This window comes from Pseudonaja textilis, chromosome 2, assembly GCF_049901715.1.
Source record: "Pseudonaja textilis isolate UNSWEBS1 chromosome 2, rPseTex1.2, whole genome shotgun sequence".
Lineage (NCBI taxonomy): Eukaryota > Metazoa > Chordata > Lepidosauria > Squamata > Elapidae > Pseudonaja > Pseudonaja textilis.
Window position 1 is genome coordinate 136,048,590 of NC_141991.1, and position 18,814 is coordinate 136,067,403.

The following is an 18,814-nucleotide window of genomic DNA, read 5'->3' on the forward strand; positions in this document are numbered from 1 at the left end:
AGACGTTTACATGCTGCCCAATTTCTAACCAACTCCGGGCAGCTCCTAATCAAAAGTGGAAACGTATAAAACCATATTAAAACTATTAAACTAAGCACATTAAAGCATTAAAAGCAACAAAAATCATGGCAGCGCTGCGGGCTTTTTGTTGCCAGGAGTATGTTGGTTTGAGTGGGTCGATCAACCACTCTATTAAAAAAAACACCTCAGATTAACTGAGGACTAACTGAGGTTCCAGGCTGATAGATTGTATTTCATTTCAATTTATTTAAGCTGTGTTTCAGGAATAATGAAGGCTTTAAAAAAAGAGCAAACATTATGTTGCCCTCCTGATGAGTGGTGCCATCTCCCACCAGCTTATTTTGTGGATAAGAAGCTAGGATTTGCAGGACAGGATTCATTGTCGAATTATGAAGCAATAAATTGAGAGCCTGTTCTTAAGATTTGTGCTCAAATTCCAGTAATCTTCACAACAGGGGTAAATATCAGGAAGCAAAACATCAGGGGATGCTGTCCTGGGGACTTCAACATAATTCCCCTGACAAAACCGAGCTCTTTGATCAAAAACGTCAGATTTTTTTTCCCTATCTTGCTTCCACTAGCATTTCATTGCTTGTTATTTCTGAAAAAAAGTACATTAGACAGTTTTTGAGGATCATCAGCACAGCATTTCAGATTTTAGACCTGAACTTAGTTTCTTTAGAACTTAAATTTAATTTCCGGGTGAAATGATTTGTTTTTATGACTAGCAAAAGAAGTTGAATGTGGTTGAGTCTTGAGTTTTTTTCCTCACTCCCTTTTCTCTTTCAGGGCTAAGATGCTGTTTACATAACTGGTCTTTGTACTCCTACATCTGGAGCCCAAAGAATTGGGCTAGGCATCTCTGGCAGTAGTTCTTGACAGAAACTTTGACAATGAGTTCTACTCAGAGTCTGTTTCTGAAAAGATCTTCCCTGGAGTAGGAGAATCTTTGCAAGTCTTGTCAAGATTAGTGGGAGGAAGTACATTAGTAGTAAACCCAGGGGTGGGATTCTACCAGTTCGCACCTATTCACTAGAACCGGTTGTTAGAAGAAATTACTGGCCTAATCCTGTAAAGAAGGCAGGAAGGAAACATTCTGGTGTTGCTTACAGAAACTGCCTCTCCGTTAACCCTTATTACATTCTTGGCAGGACTAGACTTCCTGTCTCAAGAACTTCTCTGGAGTTTTTTTTTTCCTCCTTTGCTGGTACTTTGCTTGTGTGGAGTGACTATTCAAAGTTACAATGGCACTTTAAAAAAGTGACTTATGACCATTTTTCACACTTACGACTGTTGCAGCATCCCCACAATCATGAGAGGCCAGGCGAGAGATGCGTGCCTCGATGATATTGAGTTGGCCACACCCAGCCAATAACATGACCACCAAGCCATGTCCACCCAGTCACATGACCACCAAGCCACGCCTACCACCTAAGCCACGCCCAGAGAACCGGTTGTTAAAAATTTGAATCCCACCCCTGAGTAAACCTGAGGGTAAAGGTTAGATTCTCTTGAGTTTTTCCGAATGTTTCATTACTGGGCTAGGTAACATCTTCAGTGGAATTTAGGGGATGTCAATGTTTTGTTAATAAGGGCTTCAAGTGTGGGTGTGTCAAGTGAGGGTCTTGTGATGGGTCACAAACATGTTTAAGCACTTAAGAAAATGTAGGTTTTTCATTCTGTTAAAGTTCATTGCAAGGAGAATAAATAGCTGAACGAACTTTTCTCTTTTGTTTCTAGTGTTTGAAACCAAAGAAGGAAAGGGGGAGGTGAGAATTAAGCCCAAGAAAGGAGGCCCTAAGGGCAAAAAGCTTGAAAGCCTGCACTTGGAGTCTACTGAGGAAGAGCAGACTTTCCTGAAAGAAGCCTGCCTTGAATTCATCGATACAGTCCCTGTACAGAAGACAACTACTTCACCCGTATTGAGGCCAAAGCTGAAGAAACAGCTCAGCTTCTTGAGACACTCAGATAAGTGCTTTTGTTTGCTATGTTCTGATGTGATTCTCTCCACCATCTGCCTCCGTTGGCTGATCATCTCTGTGGACGGAGAGCTGACATTTGGGAACAAAGGGGAAGGATTGAATCTCCTTGAGGCCATTCTGCAGAGGTGCACCACTGTGGCTCAGCGCATCGCCCAGAAGGTAGCATGTGTATCTCAACAGGAAGGGAAGAAAGCTGTCGGACCATGTCAGTCCACCGTTGGGCTCCTTGATGGTCTAATGGCCCACATCTACGTTCTTCTGACAAAGCAAAGCATGAACAGCAGTAGACCAGGGAAGAAACTCTGGAAGTTTCTGGAGAAGGGTTTGACCTTCCTTTCCTCCAAGGGGCCTCAACTGCTTGAACTTGAATACTGCAGGGCCCGACTCCTACTTGCCAGAGCTGTGACTGCAATTTCTGTTCTCACCTCTAGACAAGACAGTTATGGAGAAAATATACTGTCCAGTACTTGGTCCTGGAAATCCCCACTGCCCCTTAATGGAGACCAAGAAATCAAGCCGGGAATAGCAACAGAAGAGACTTTCAATACAGTTTCTCTGAAAAGCAGAACAAAGAAGCAGCCAGGACCTGTCTCAAAATCAAAGCCTAAGAGAACCCGGGGTACCAAAACTCGGCCTGTGATCAACCTAAATGATCCCTTTGCCCTGGCTGACTCTGATTCAGACCCTTCTCCCATTGTTCTTAAGCCCCCTACCGAGCCCTTCTGCACCCCCGCGCAAAAATCCCTTCCAGTCTCCAAGAAAAACCTGTCCTTAAGTACCAGGTCCATCATTACCCCCAAGGCTCCATTTGTGGTGTTTGAGGAATCCTCTCCAAAACTGAACACTGAACTATCAAAGGCTCCCAAAGTAACCAGGAGAATGAAATCCCGAATTAAGGTAATTAACTAAAGGGGTGGGGTAACCATGCAATGAAAGGAGTTTTGACCTTGCAAATGAATAAAGATGTTATTTTCATAAAGCAAAGAATGCTTTCCTTAGCTTGTGCATATGTATGTCTTTTTTTCTCCAAATTTTTTTTATTTCAATCTGCATATGCACAACAATACATTAACAGTGTGGCATCAATATATCATACATTTTAGTATAGGCAAAATTAATAATACCAAACATATCTCTCAGTGCATATATTTCACATAAATTCATAATCCTTCAATGCTTATTTTCAGCCTTTCAAAACTCTTCAAATGCCTACCACCATATCAGTTAAACATACCTAGGAATTCCATTATTCAATTTTCTCCCTGCTTTTATTTTTTAAAATAAAAAATTCTCATTTGGCAAGCAGTGTGGTTCCAGGTTTCAGATCTCAATACAAACATGACCATAGTTACCTATTCGTTATATTTGTTTAGTTTCATATTGCATCATCCTTATTATTAAATATTAAACTTATCCAGTTCCAATTCATGTTATATTAATAAATTCTCATATCTTATTTTACAGTGTTATCTAAAATTCTCATCATTTCTGTTGTCATTTCTCATATTACTTTTTTCTGTCACATTTGTCATTTTATCAATCCTTATCTATAAATATAATTATCCCATCTGCTTAATAATTCGAGCTAACTACCATCATTATATATAAATATATACACACACACATATTTCTCAGATTTCACATTATATTTTCTCAAACTTTATAAAATACTGTTTTTAATATATTCTTATACATCACAACATATTACCTTGCGGAATCTCCTTCCTTATCCTTTTTTTTTTTCACCCATTATCTCTCACTTTTTGGACAATATACTTTCTTTTCATCCTTGTTTGTTTTCTATTCCTCTTTATTTTCTAGTCCTTTCTCTTAGTTCCCTTTTTTCCCATTCTTATTCCTCTCCCATTTCTCATTCCAGTTCTTAAATTTTTCTCTCTCCCTCTTTTGATTTTTCTTTTGCCCTTTCTTTTTCTGCTTTTTCCCTTTCCCTTTATCCATTTTCCTAACCATTCTCCCTTGTATCATCCCATCAGAACACAAATTTTTAATTCTAATTCCTTCCCCACCCCCACCCCCAAATAATTGTTCGCTTTGTCCTTCAGTGTTGGCTTCTTCTTTATAGAACTCCTCTCCCTCTTGATTATTGTGTATGCTGAGTTACCATTTCTAATTTCTGTAATACATATAATTGCACATTTCAAGTTTAATTTTTATCATGTCCCTTATATCTTGCAAATCCAATCTTGACTCTTGTAAGTCCAATCTTATATCAACAAAGAGTTTCTCCATTATATCTTCTCTTTTGTTTTCCATTTCTTTCCTCTTCCTTAATAGTTAAAATCTTCTTTAATAGATATATTCAATCCCAGAATTCAGTATATTATTTCAGCCAATATCTTTTGAATGTATTTTCAACAATCCATACTCTTGAGTCTTTGTTCGGATGGTTCTATAACAATAATAAAGTTTCTTTTATTTTCTTTTAAGTTCCAAAATCCAAACTCTTGAGAAGACCAGACACTAAACGTACTGAAGTTTTCCTGTACAATCAGGTGGCGCTCTTGAGTCTTTTTACCTTTAACTTTCTTTATTGAATATAATACTTTTATTAAGTTCACTAATTTCAATCATTAGCTATGATTTCTTTTCTTTTGAACACACTCAATTTCAGCATTTGATTATGCCCTTTAAGTGCCCATAATTCAATAGTTATCCAGTTTAATTTCTAAACCTTTGTTGTGTTAAAGTATTTTCCTTTAAATTTTCTCCTCCAAATTAATCCAATCCAAGTTTTATAAGATCCAATTTCTTTCTCACTTTCTCTGGTCGCCGCTTCCACACACTTCCCTCCAAGATACCCCTTTATTTTAATACCGGGGTACCTCAAAAGCGATGTCCTTTGCCTGGTTCACACTCTGCTCACTACTTCTCTGCTCCAGCACAGAACGTAGTTTCCCGGAGTGTTCTTTGTCTTCGTGGTGGCCTTTTTAGGACCACCGCTGCAGCTTACCTTTGGGAGGGATTTTCCTGTCACGGAGGGGAGTTGCGACTCCCCTCAACCCTCTAGGCGAGTTCACCCTTCACCACCCCACCAGGGTGGTTCTGGTCTTGATCGGGACCCTCCAGCAAGTGAGTTAGGGTGAAACCACGCACAATCACGGATTCCGCTCAGACTCTGACGAGAAACAAACTGGAAGTCCATATGTATGTCTTAATAGATGCTTCTTTTAGAGATAATTTCTTCCATACGAGGATGAAAAAAATTTTTTTACTTCATGCAAATATAGATCACACGTGCTTCTTGGGGTTGGCTTGTTAAAAATGTATTACAACAATAATCAACATGTTCCTTGTGGGTGTTGATATAGTGGTGGTATCAAAAGCTCCAAAAACCTTAACCAGTGGTTGGGCAGGATGAGAAGTTAATGGCTCATTCACACAGTCAGCCAGATGTTTAGATTAGATTTGGAATTTTTATCAACCTATCGAGCCCTTCCCAAGGAACTGGGACAGGCAGATGTTGGTGATTGTTATCTTCTTTCTCTTCTGTTGTCTCCAGGTACTGCCACATCCACTATTCAAACTTTTTGTGTGTGTGTGTGTGTGGAGGTCTTTCTGATAAACAATTGTTTAAGTCTGAGATATTATATAGCAGGTACCTGTTGTTTGAATTCTAAAGTCCCAGACTACTTTGGCTTCTTCATTTTCAATTGCTGTCTCGGTTTTGTGGTCCCATCAGTTCTTGCTTGCAGACAAATGGTATTTTTTGCATATCTTCCAAAGCATCATTGTTGCTACTTTGTTGTACTGTTGTTTGTAGTTAGTCTGTGTGATCTTTTTGCAGCAGTTAACTAGGTGGTCCACTGTTTCTTCAGCTTTGCAGAAGCGGCATTTACTGTCTTGCTGTCTTCTCAATTCTGGCTTTCTATTCATTTGTTCTTAAGGCTTGGCCTTGTGCAGCCAGAACTAGCTCCTCTGTCTATTTCTTCAGTTTTCCTGCTCTTAGCTACGGCCAAGTCTTAGTATTATCTGCTTTGCCTATTTTTTTTTAATATACTGACCATGTAATACTTTATCTTTCCGTGTTTGTTTTTGGTTGTTATTACTATTAGATTTTTATCCCAACATTTTAATGTATATTTTGGTCAACTCAAGGCACTTAATGTACCTCATTCCTGCCTCCTATTTTTCCCATATCAACAGTACAATGAAGTTGGTTGGGCTAAGAGGGAGAGCAACCGGTCCAAATTCTTTCAGCTGGCTTTCATGTCTAACTGAGGTCAAGAACCCCAAAATATCCTGGTTTCTAGACCAGCACCTTAACCACTATACCAAACTGGTGCTGTATTCCAACCCCCAACCTCCCCCAAAATAGGTTCCCTTGCCCTGATTAGGGAACATAATTAGGGAATATGAATAGTATATGGTTGATGTAAATATATGGTGTTTAGCTTTTGTACAACAAAAAACCAAAGGAGAATATCAGCATTCTTCACTTCTGCATGTTAGAATTGTAATTGGTTGCTTGGACCATTTTGTACAGTATATAGTTTTTTAATACAGTATATAGTTTTTTCCCTCATGCCATCACTCCTGAACTCTCAATTCTCACAGTGCTGATTTATGTCTACATATATTTATCCATAGGGACGTGGTGGCTCAGTGGTTAAGAAGCTGAGCTTGTCGATCAGAAAGGTCGGCAGTTCAGCGGTTCGAATCCCTAGCACCATGTAACAGAGTGAGCTCCCATTACTTGTCCCAGCTTCTGCCAACCTAGCAGTTCAAAAGCACATTAAAAAATGCAAGCAGAAAAATAGGGACCACTTTGGTGGGAAGGTAACAGCGCTCCATGCGCCTTTGGTGTTTAGTCATGCTGGCCACATGACCACGGAGACGTCTTCGGACAGCACTGGCTCTTCAGCTTAGAAATGGAGATGAGCACTGCCCCCTAGAGCCGGAAACGACTAGCACGCATGTGCAAGGGAACCTTTACCTTTTTACCTATATTTATCCATGTTGTATGGCTGTACTATTGCTATTACCCTTCCCATGTTCTTTAATACCCCCTCCTATTGGTAACATGATCATGCTTGTTATTATTATTCTGTTGCTTGCATGTACACTGAGAGCTTTTACACTGGAGACAAACTCTTTACGTGTCAAATCACACCTGGCCAAGTAAAGGCTATTCTATTCTAACTCTTATTCTTACTCTACTCTCATTGAAAAGAATACAAATCTCTTTGTTTCTAAATTTTTAAAATACAGGCACTTCTTGCTTAACAATCCTAAAATTGGGACAGGAACATCCATCACTAAGTGATGACGTCATTAGGCAAAAAAATCACATGACTGCATCGCTTAGTGATGCTGATTTTTGATAGTCATTGGGTGAGGACCTCATGCTTCTCTTGCCTTGTAGCACTCGCTTCCACTTCAAACCCACCCATCCACCTAACTCCCTTCATCTCTGACCCTTTTGGCCATCCTGTATTCCACCATCCCCGCTGCTCCTTTCGCCTTCTTTTCCAAGACAATAAGGAGAAATCCCGTCCTTTTCTCATCCCCAGATTCCCTTCAGCGATGACAGTGATACTGAAGGCCATCCAGAAGCGGGGCCAGAATCCTGTGTTGAGAATGAACCAAGGGCTGCTACTCGCAGGATGGGACGGAGGGTTACATCTAACAGAAAACCAGCTAAGGCAAACCTTGCTAAAACAGAGAGATGCCGCGCTGGCTCCAAAATGGTAAATCCCCAGCTTGGGAGGCCAAGCACTAGAAGAGGCACTAGACAAGAAAAGCAAGACCTCCAGAAAGCTTCCAAGGAGAGAATTCTTCAGAGAGATCAAGAAGGAGGAGGAGGAGAGAAAGAGATTCTAAAGACAGACGAGGAGAGTTCAGAAGACAACATTGAAGTCTTGCGAGGTTCTGATGAGGAGAAAGTTATTAACGGTAGGATTTATGTTATGAAAATGTCAAGAAAAAATCAAGGGGTGAGCAGGCTGCGGATTCCTATTATCAGCAAATATGCAAAACACTGACACAGAAATAGGAAATGGAGCTGAGATTATAAACTGAGATAAATAAGCTCCATCTGAACTAAGGAACTGGAGGATACATGGTTTCTGTCAGTCTCTTCTCCCCATCCGCTTCCTTCCTTCCCTTCTTATGCTTTATGCTTTGAAGCACAGCACACACTGGGCTCCAGTGGGTGTGGAGAGTCATTAAACACAAAAGAGATTTGGAGAAACATAAAGGCAAAAGGAAGGAAAGCAACAGAAAAAAAATCTGTTGGCTTGCGTCTAAAATTTATCATAGGAAGTAATACTGATTTGTGATCCCAACTTCCTGCTTACAGTAGTTCAAATTCTTCTTGCCTGCCCCGCCCAACAGTTGTAGTAACCAAGTGAGAAAGGAAATGTTCGGGCCTTGCTTCTTTAAAACTTTGTATTTCTATTTGGGCTTTTTTAAAACTGATTTTTATGAGACTCGGCATGATCATTTCCATCCACTGAGATCGCATCATATATCATGTAGCTGAATATTTCAACTCACCTGGGCAGAAGCCTCCTTACGTTCAAGTACATTACTGTGGATTTGCAGCAACAGGTCCATGTAGATGATGCACTGTAAATCCATAAATCAACCTTTTCTAGATGTTTACTGTCCAGATTAACATATCTTCAGCAACCCACACCAGAAGGTATCAAATGTTGAGTTTTCAGCCTTTGGAATTACAACAAAGGCATAAATTATGATCATAGCCTCAAAGGCAACATTTGACATCTGGTTTGGGCAAGATGGACAAGTTTTGGTGTTCTGTTTCTTTATCCTCTGCAGAAACCCGAGGACAACCAAGCACAGAAGATCAGGAGGTCCTCCGGAGAGATTTTAGCACTGTCTTACAGGGAGGGTTTTCAGCTACAGAGAAGAAAACTTTGGAAGATGCCTTCAACCTGCATGTACTTTCCTCCTCACTAGATGCACCTGCTGGTAAAGAGCCATTAAAATCTGTCAATCTTCCTTTAAAAATTATATTATTTTTGGAAAGACTTACCTTAACCATGGCCTCCATAATATACTGTGTGAAAACTCTTTTATGTTTTTTAACAAAGAAGTTTGAATTCTGATATTTTTGTGGATCATTTATTTTTAAATTTATATCCTAATTTTCACTGCTACAGTTGACCAAATTCAATCTATTGCCTATGCTTCTTTTCTAGACTAGTGCCCTTTGGTATAGTTTCTGATCATTCCATAATCATTGGTTGTATTGGCTATGGCTGCTGAGATGAGAAACTAAGCATCATTGCATTGGGCTGGGGAAAGCTGAATTAAGAGTATCAGCAATAGTTTGTGCAAGCTGCCTTCCCCAAGCAAAAATCCACAGATTTCAGCCTATGCTTGCAATGCTCGACTCAGAATGCTTAGATTACTAACAATTATTTGTTTTCTTGGTACTGATTTAGTAATATTGAGACATAAATTAACTCTTTGGGCGTCAAAAGTATTTATAGATTGTAGGGCTGTAAGACAGGAAGAGTGAAGCAACTAAGTCCACCCAGTTCAGCCTTATATATAACAATTTGCTTGGTTAGCAAAGGAAATTAAGAATGTCCTAATGGCTCCATATGGTTAGGAAAGTTTCCATAATAGCCATAGGCAAAGGATTAATCTAATCTACTCTAATCTAAAGAGAGATGACTCGGTTAACATGGGCTTCATGCTAGCAGGAGAAAAAGTAAAAAGTTGTGTCCCCATGACAAACACAGGAATTGAGTTGGCTACTTGAGAGAGAGTAGTTTAAATTTACTGAAATGCTAGTTGTCTGGGTGCAGAGGTATGTTACCCCTTTGTAATGTTTAAAATGGGAAATGAAGAATCATAACTATCTTTGAGTTACTACCGTAGAACGATGTGGAGTGCAGATATAAAAACGAAGCTTTATGAAATAATAACTTATTTCTGAATGGATTCTGGCCAGCGTAGTCCAGATGTATTGCCTTCATCTCCTTCCTAACCTGGAATTATGACAGTTGAATTCCAATACATTTGGAGAGGGAACCGTGGCTAGAGAAAGTGGGTAAATAGATTGTTATTGCAAATTTGAAAGGAGAACTAACACTGCTTGAATATGAAATAGACTGACTAATCTGAACATAACCACATTCAGGTTTTCACTGACTGTCAGGTTTTGTTTTTCTTCTCTAACTTGCAATGTTACAGACATCTTGTCCATGGACTCAGTCTATGATTCCCTGCAAGCTGCTTTTCATTCAATTGCCCATTATCCACTGGGTGCCCTCTACAGCCATCTCTGTCAACTCATGGCGCTGTGTATTGGGAACAGGGACCCCATTGCTACTGCCTATCTGGTTTCCGAGTCAGTCTCTATTACTCTTCGTCATCAGGAGATGTCCATGATTCATAAGAAAGTCAAGTAAGTTCATAGTGATGGAAGGGGAAAGGGGGAACATGGTATCTATCAATTTGACAAGTGTGGCAAGTGCAAGAATATAAAAACAACGCCAAACAATCCTATCCTTATTCACCAAGCTGGACGGAAAGAGATAATCCCACAACAAGAGTCCATGAAGGTGCTTATCAGACAAATGTTTTCAGGAATTTTGCTATGATTTTACACCAAATGGAAGAAAAGTTGCAAGAGATGCAGCAGAACTGTCTTATTACTGTGAATCTTCTGGCAAGTATATTAGTAAAATGCAGAGTTACAGTGGGTAGCCTCCCTGTGGGTATATATTGGAAGCTTCCCTCATGCTTGAATGCACTTGTTTCCCATCCCAGTTTTTAGCTGAACTTTTAATAAACTGCAAGCTTTCAAAACTTCATGGCCTAGAATTCAGAAAAAAAATTTGCATGGTCCAAACTGTAGATGAAATCTTAATACTACAGTAAATAAGTCCATCGGATATGGACAGGTAATGCATTCAAATAAATAAATAAAAAATCCAACCAGATGGAGTAGACTTCTGTGACTAACGTGAAATTTTTAGAACTGTCTTTAATATTAGTCTCTTTACCAGTAACAGTGTGTCATATTTATAGAAGGGAATACATCTGAAAGCGTATTTCTGCAATAAAACAGAGACGCATTTATTAAGAATGTCTTCATAATCTTAATGCTACATATCCTCCTTAGCAAAATGAAAAAAACACCAGTGGCCGGTGTTTCCAAGCAACTGGAGGCACTTACCCTGCAAGAAGGAAAAGCAGATTCTCAGCTTCAGCACCTCTTAGAACTTCAGAACGTCTTTGAGTTCAGTTGTCCCAACTCAACAGGGTTGGAAACTAAGAGATTCAGAAAAGGCCTGCAGGAAATCCCCCCTGGTATGTAATGGATATGTAAGATGGAATTATAATTTGATTGTGATTGGCAAGTACTACCAAAGGAAGACCGTTCTCAGATATATAAAACGGCCTTCTCAGGGATGTGCGTTAATGTTGTATGTATGTGAATATATGTGTGACTTCAAGTCAGTTTTGAATCTTTGTGACTGGACTAGCCCTCCAATTTTCTTGGCAAGGTTTTTTTGAGGGGAAGTGCTTTGCCCATATTTGATTTCTAGGGCTAAGAGAGAATGACCGGCCCAAAGTCACCCAGCTGACTTCATGCCTAAGGCTAGACTAGAACTCCTCGTTTCAAGCCTGGTACCTTAACACTACACCAAATTGGTTCATGTGCATTAATAAAGGTAGTCATCGACTTACAACAGTTCATTTAGTGACCGTTTGAAGTTACATCACTGAGCAAAGTGACTTATGACCGTTTCTGTCCTGCCCATCTTTTCTTAATTTTTTTTTTTTACTGCTCTAAAAGTACAGGGTTTAAAGCAGGGGTGGGATACGACAGGGTTAACTACTGGTTCAGGATTTACGAGCTTCCCTGCACACTGTGAGCTGCGCACCTGTAAATCGTCATCAGCATGCCTTTGAAACAGCCCTCCTTTCCTGCTTTTTTAACTGCAGCTGTGCCTCGTTCGGCAGCTGAAGTTGAAAAATCAGGAAATAAAGATCAGGGAAGAGCCCAGGTGGGTGGGAGGGCAAAAACATCAGCAGACATAGAACCAATTCTATGTCTGCTCCTCTTCAGAGCTGCCGGTTCTACAGAAATGGACAGAAACAGTAGAAACCCACCCCTGGTTTAAAGGAGGAGAGTGATGAGCAGAGATGATGGCCTAGTTCAAGATATTGAAGTAGAGTTTTGTCTGTGTTGTGCTTTGGCAAACAAAGACTTGTTTTAATATGAAGTCATTTCCTCATTACATTTTCTCTTTTCAATTGACTTATTTAAGAGTTTTGCTGTCTTCTTAGGAGTCACAGTGTGCATAATGACTCTGGTGAGCACCCAGCCAGAGACCACTGGAGACATCCTCTTATTGACAAGGTTAGAGAAAGATGCTACCCCTGTGAACATCCAGATACAGACTCTGCATGCCAAGGTAAGAACAGCAAGAAGGAGAACTTTATATAGAAACATTCTGGATTTAGACCATGTTTTGTCTCATAATGTTCCTTTTGGTGCTTTTCTCAGGTATCCTTAAGTGCAGCTCTAAGTGAATTTGAAGCCATCCTGCAAAAACAAAAAGAGATCTCAAATTTCACACAGAAAGAGGATTGGTGGACTGGCCGGATAGCACTGGACAAAAGAATGATGGTGAGGTCTGCTCTCCTGCTGCGCAGAGTTCTCTTTCAGATCAATGGCAAAAACCCTTGATTTAGCAGATTAAATTAATCCAATTTAGCACATTTGTTCTGCCTATATTAAAACAGCTTTCCTCCTTCAGTCAAATTAAAATTTGCAGTTTGAGGTCCTGTTGGTGGCTTCATCTCTGCTCTCTAGTTTTCAAGGAATATAATGCCCATGATGTCCATGATCCTCTGGACATAAATTGTGTTGAATGGGCATAATGAGATTGGTAATCTAAGCACATGAAAAAGGCACTATATTGGACAAAGTTGAGCTCAGTAGACAAGCTTGAAACTTGAGTTCAACAAAAAGAATGGGAAGAGGAGATCAAGATTGTCAGGACGACTCGCTGTCTTAATTGTGCAATCACACCCGATTCCTTCATGCTCCTTTCTTTACAAGTTCTTCTTCACCCTCCCCAACACTGCCCATACACATGTAATGAACTTTCTGCCTTTGGTGGGAATCAGAATCTGGTTGAAGGTAGCATCTTCCAAGCCACCCTGCTGTTAGGCTGTTCTGCACCACCGCTGCCCCCACCCCAACCCTATTAAAAGGACTCTTCTACTTGACTCCACAGGCATTGGTGGATTCTCTGGAGACACATGTGCTGAGTTGCTGGAAGATTGCATTACTACCAGCCTGTGAGAATGACAGCTTGGTGGAAGAAGCTTCCCATCTCCTAACACAATTCAGAGAATGTGGTTGTGAAAAGATCGACCTAGCTTTGCTTAAGGTGAGGAGATGGGCAGGTTTTGACCATAGAAGATGAGATTAGACAGGTACACCTTGTCTTCAAAGGGGTGATTCCTTCTTAAAAATATAGTATACAATCGTGTGTGTGTGTGTGTGTGTGTGTGTGTGTGTGTGAATTTTAATAAGCCTCCAGCCTGCAACGTTTTCTGTCTCAAATGAGAAATCTGCCATGTTTTTAATTCCAATTGCCTTTTTGTTTTCTACTGTTGTTATTGGCTCAGGTTATTATAATCAGGCAGCTCCAGACATGGGAATTTATTATTTTTTTTTAATAGGTCATACTGTCTGGATCCCATCTGTTAACACCACAACTTGTGGAGAACTTGGTACGGGGCCTTCACCCAGCTCAACCTGAGAGAGCCTTGAGCCTTCTACAAGAGGCAGTGGGCAAACTGAAATCATACACTGGCCAGGCACCAAGTGGCCACTTGGTGCTTGTGCTGGATAAAGTGAGTAAGGATGGAGCCACGCTGTTTTACCACAGGGATAGCAAATGGCGACCTTATTGACTTGCTTCATCCGATAAATGTTTTATGAAAGGGGACCTGAACATTTGATCTTTTTTTTTTTGCAGCATCTCCAGAAGCTTCCCTGGGAAAACATACCGTGCTTAAGCAACCAGTCAATAACCCGGTTACCATCTCTACACTTTCTACTTAGCTACTCACTTACGAAAAAGGTGAGGTATCTATCTTCCTGGATGCTGAAAGCTTGACTTAGATACATTCTTTTCTATCACCTTTTGCTGATGCATTTAATAGCAACTTTTACACTATCATTAAATAACAGTTCTTTTGCTTCTTAGGGTTCTGCCTCATTATCGAAGTCTAGAGGGAAAAGGAGTGTTTAATAAATATTAGGAGACACTATTTTGCAAAAATCTGGGGAGCTTTTTAGGAGATAGTATTCATTTCCTTGCTTCCTCTCTGGCTGGCGGCAAGGAAGATTGATTCACTTAAGCTGGCCAATGCTATTAGCATCAAAGCCTTTGTCTCTGATTTGTATAGTTTAGGCATTAGGACAAACAAAAATTGAGTCACCTAGTTCTGGTACTGGGTGAGAGTGCCATTATTATTATTGTTGTTGTTTATTTACCTCCTATCTTGCCATGGACTACTCTAAGTGGCTCACAATCATAAAAAAAAAATGAAGCAATAAAAAGGAAGTTTAAACAAAGTGAAAGTAAAATAACAGAACAATAAAACAAAAGTGAAAAAGAAAACAAAGAAAATACGTCGATATGACTATAAAAAAAGAAGGGAGAGGGGAGGGGAGGTAGTTTGCTGGTAATCTAGCAGCCACCTCCAGAGTTGAATCCCCCCATTGGATCCCCAGGCCAATTTGCAGAGCCAGGTCTTTAGGCTTTTATGGAGGGAGACTGGGGGCAGATCTTACCCTGGAGGATGTTCCAAAGGGCGGGAACTGCGGCAAAGAAAGCTCTTCTGGGTCCCGACAGTTGGAGCTCTTCAACCATTAGGCTTTCTCTGCTGGCTTAAGTAGAGCAATTAGGCTGTTTTGAGCTAAGAAAGCTAGCATAATTTCTATAGCTCTAAAAACTCATTTCCTTGACTTGAGAAACCAGCGTCCAAACTAAAAAGGATTAATGTAGGCTGCTCTTGATCACAAGAAGGAACAATCAACTCGATTTGAGAGTGAAATATTGCTTACAACAGGGATGTCAAACTCGATGCCTGCAAGCCAGATGCGTCATGTGCTGGGCCTGCCCCCGCCCACTTTAGCAATGGGGGAAAAGTCCCGATACACTGTGATGCAATGAGTTTGACACCCCTGGTTTACCAAGGATGCAATGTTTGTTTAAAGAATTTGTATGCAATTTCTCCCCAAATAGTTTAAAATAACTATCAAACAGTCCTTTAGAAGACTGAACCATATTAAGGGAGACCAAAGATGGATGGATAGATAGTATAAAGAGACAGATAGACACAGATACAGATAAAACTATGGCTGCATTAATGCTTGAGATACTGCAGGTAAGAGGTCATTTCAAAGCGCAGTAGAGTTTGTCTGTCTCAGCTCAGAAGCAATTTGCTAGCCATAGCATGAAGCCCACAGTGGCCTTTCTTAATGTTCATTGGTGCTTTTACAGCTGATAATAGAAAACATACCCACACTTTCTTCTCATGGACTTTGGGTAATCAAGTGAAAATCCTCACATGCTAAAATTAGTGCCTGATTTGATGATGCTTTGTCCCCATCTAATGAAGCAACTCTTATAATCTCCCTCAAACAGTATCAGGAAGAGACTATCCTCAATCATGGAGTCAATAGCAGCAGCACCTTCTATGTTCTGAACCCACACAAAAATCTTCCTGGCACAGAGAAGATGTTCAAAGAATGGTTTCAAGGGTAGGTATTTGCACCATGTATCTATCACACAGATTTTGGATCCTTCAGGGAAGCCATAGCATCACACAATCTGTCCACAGGCTTCCTTTTGAATCAAGGTTGCTTACCATGTGGACACCACTAAACTCACTCCAACTCATAACTATATATTTTTTTCCCTTTGCTTATTACCTGATAGTGAACCTGGATGGACAGGAGTGGTGGGAGAGGTTCCCAGTACAGACCAAGTACCACTGGCTCTCAAAGAACGTGACCTCTACATGTGAGTACAAGACAGGGTCGCATAGCCTATACTAGAGCCAACAAAAAAGTTTGAATGCTTGAATGAATTGCAGATAGAAAACCTGCGTAATGAAAGCTATTAAAACATAGAGGAAGTGGATCCTGGGTCTGATGTAGTTACTCTGAGAATACATTTTTCTTGGTTATGCTCTTAATTGCAAGTGTTCTTGCCTTTAAAAAAAGTTTTTAATACAGTAGATCTCAGCTACAGAGGCTCATTAGAGAAATGGTATTCACTGCCTGAGAAGTATGTGAGCAGAGGCCTAGAAAATACAAGAAAATGGAAAAAAAAATTAAAAAGTTGCTCAGGAATACATTTTTCTCTGAATGTATTTAAACACTGTTTACTGTTCCTTAAGTATTTATATATTTAAAGTCTCAGATAATAGTTAGTTTTGATACAATATCTTATTTCAATGCAGTGATATTTATATAATTAGAGTATTAAATGTAGATGACAGAAAAAAGTAGATATTCCAATAGTAGTAATCGGTTTTGAATATTAATATTGCGAGCATTATTTGACTTTTTCTTCAAAATTAAATATAACATTGAAAATGAAAGATTTAACAAAAACACATATCAAAGTGTTTGTTTTATAACAGATTTTGGTCTAGGTTAAATTACTTGATATACATGTTAATAAATGGAAATGCACACATCCCTTGCTGGAAGCAAACTTCTCACTCCCTTTTGCCATGGATAAGTTGAACAAAAGAGGGTATGCAGCCTTCTAATATGTGATTGAGAGCCCAGCATTTTAAAAGATTTTCTGGTGAAGGTATATTATTTAACATTCAGATCTACAAATGAATGGGAAACAAGAGACAATCAAGAAATTACACAATGGGAATCTGCCAGATTTTTTGAGGTGTCATTTTTTTCTTCTTTTAGCTATGCTGGTCACGGGGCAGGTGCACGCTTTGTGGATTCCATCTTAAAAATGAATTGCAGAGCTGTGGCTTTTCTTTTTGGCTGCAGCAGTGCTGCTCTAGCTGTACAGGGCAACCTGGAGGGAAATGGTGCTATCCTCAAGTTCATTATGGCAGGATGGTAAGTTGCTAAAGCTTATTCAATCATCATGGTAATTGCCCAGAATCATAGTTCCTAAATCCTGATACACTGGCTTCCAGGCTATGATGGAAAGAGGCCAATGCTTGGGAAATTTTGAAGCCAATACTTGGGAAATTTTTGCTATCCTAAAGCTTCAGGAGCAAGGAAACACCATCCAATATGAAATGCTTGGGCAAGCCTAAGGGTTACTCAATCAAACCTTTTGCTTTGTTTTGCCTACCAATTGATACATCCAGGATTCTGTTATAAACATGACTTGTGCTCACATGCTTCTTTCCTATCCCTTGTTTTCCAGTCCCCTGGTGCTGGGCAATCTCTGGGATGTAACCGATCGAGATATTGATCGCTATATGCAGGCACTTCTGAACAACTGGCTCAAGGCAGGTTCTAGAGCCCCTTTGCTACAGCACATCATTGAATCCCGCCAGGCTCCCAAACTCAGATACATGATTGGAGCTGCTCCAATTGCATATGGCTTACCAGTATTCCTGAAATAAAAAAAATTCAACAAAACATGAGATCCAACATGTGGGGGTTGAATGAATTTATTATTACATTTTGAATTGCCTCAAGTATAAATTGTGTTTAACTGTGTTTGAAGAGAAAAGATAAACATTTAACTTAGGCAAGTATGTTTGGTCAAGGCTGCCTTGCCTTTTTACTGTAGCAGGCCTGCATTGCTCTTGTAGAAGAACCTATGTAAGCTGCTATCTTTTGAAATATGTATCACATTTGTACAGAGGAAATGTTCAGCAATTATTGTAAGTTATTCTTAAATCTATTTGTATTTTAATGTTTCAAAACCTCAATAAAGGTTAAAAGAAAATAACTTCTCTCTCTCTCTCTCTCTCTCTCTCTCTGTGTGTGTGTGTGTGTGTGTGTGTGTGTGTGTGTATGCATGCATCCAATCCTGAACTTGGGGCAGGGGATATGCTCTAGTCTTGACTGAGGATGTTTTGAGCTGACTTGTCTAGGCTTAGGTGACTGGGCTAGTATGGAAAATAGGTAAACAGTCCTGCTAGACTTTGTATTCCAACTTTCAGCAGCCCCAGCCAGTATAGCCATTCATTAGGGATGCTTGAGAAGGCACGCAATTTAAAAATTTATATTCTACTAGACAATTTATGCACCCTTCCTTGGAATTTTAGTTCTACCTTTATAGCTTTTTTAAAAATCATAAATTAGATAAGAGCTTGTTGGCAGCATAGACTTTAAAGTGGTTGCTAATAGTTAAAAAGGTACACAAGTGTATTGTGTACAGCTTCTATATTTTGCTTTGGCATTTCTTCTGGCTTACCTTGGCACAAAAATTTCCTTTTTATGTGCTGATAAGCAAGGTCTTGAGTATATGAGCAACAGCCCAGTGCTGGATAAATTATTTACCATAATATGGGAAATTAACACTTTCCTGTTTGATCTCCAGATCCCGAACTCTGTGTCAGAGCCTCTGATTTAAATTTCCAGAGACTATGACATGGAATGTGGGGAGCAACCTTGGTTGTTATGGAGTTCTATTTTTGCACTGAGAAACTCTTATTTAAGGGAGCGTTCATTTCCAGGGAGGTCAATAGATGTAATCACTTGCATAGGCAATAGGAGACAACCCTCTCAAATCCAAATAAACTGCATTCTTGAATAGACTGTTTCCTCTACAGCTCCTCAG

The 18,814-nt window shown here is 39.8% G+C and overlaps 1 protein-coding gene across 1 annotated transcript in view; it reads left to right on the top strand.

The window, feature by feature from the left end:
- The window catches only part of ESPL1 (extra spindle pole bodies like 1, separase), a 45,632-nt gene extending 27,664 nt beyond the window's left edge, over positions 1 to 17,968 (top strand). The window contains exons 18-31 of the mRNA XM_087925385.1: positions 1,762 to 2,900; positions 7,535 to 7,916; positions 8,805 to 8,957; positions 10,191 to 10,404; positions 11,125 to 11,312; positions 12,297 to 12,424; positions 12,517 to 12,639; positions 13,253 to 13,408; positions 13,704 to 13,877; positions 14,003 to 14,107; positions 15,680 to 15,795; positions 15,974 to 16,057; positions 16,972 to 17,130; positions 17,447 to 17,968. Coding sequence (XP_087781511.1) covers positions 1,762 to 2,900; positions 7,535 to 7,916; positions 8,805 to 8,957; positions 10,191 to 10,404; positions 11,125 to 11,312; positions 12,297 to 12,424; positions 12,517 to 12,639; positions 13,253 to 13,408; positions 13,704 to 13,877; positions 14,003 to 14,107; positions 15,680 to 15,795; positions 15,974 to 16,057; positions 16,972 to 17,130; positions 17,447 to 17,648 — 3,323 coding nt within the window. The 3' untranslated portion in view covers positions 17,649 to 17,968. The remainder of the gene's footprint in view (positions 1 to 1,761; positions 2,901 to 7,534; positions 7,917 to 8,804; positions 8,958 to 10,190; positions 10,405 to 11,124; positions 11,313 to 12,296; positions 12,425 to 12,516; positions 12,640 to 13,252; positions 13,409 to 13,703; positions 13,878 to 14,002; positions 14,108 to 15,679; positions 15,796 to 15,973; positions 16,058 to 16,971; positions 17,131 to 17,446) is intronic.
- Positions 17,969 to 18,814: the final 846 nt, after the last annotated feature.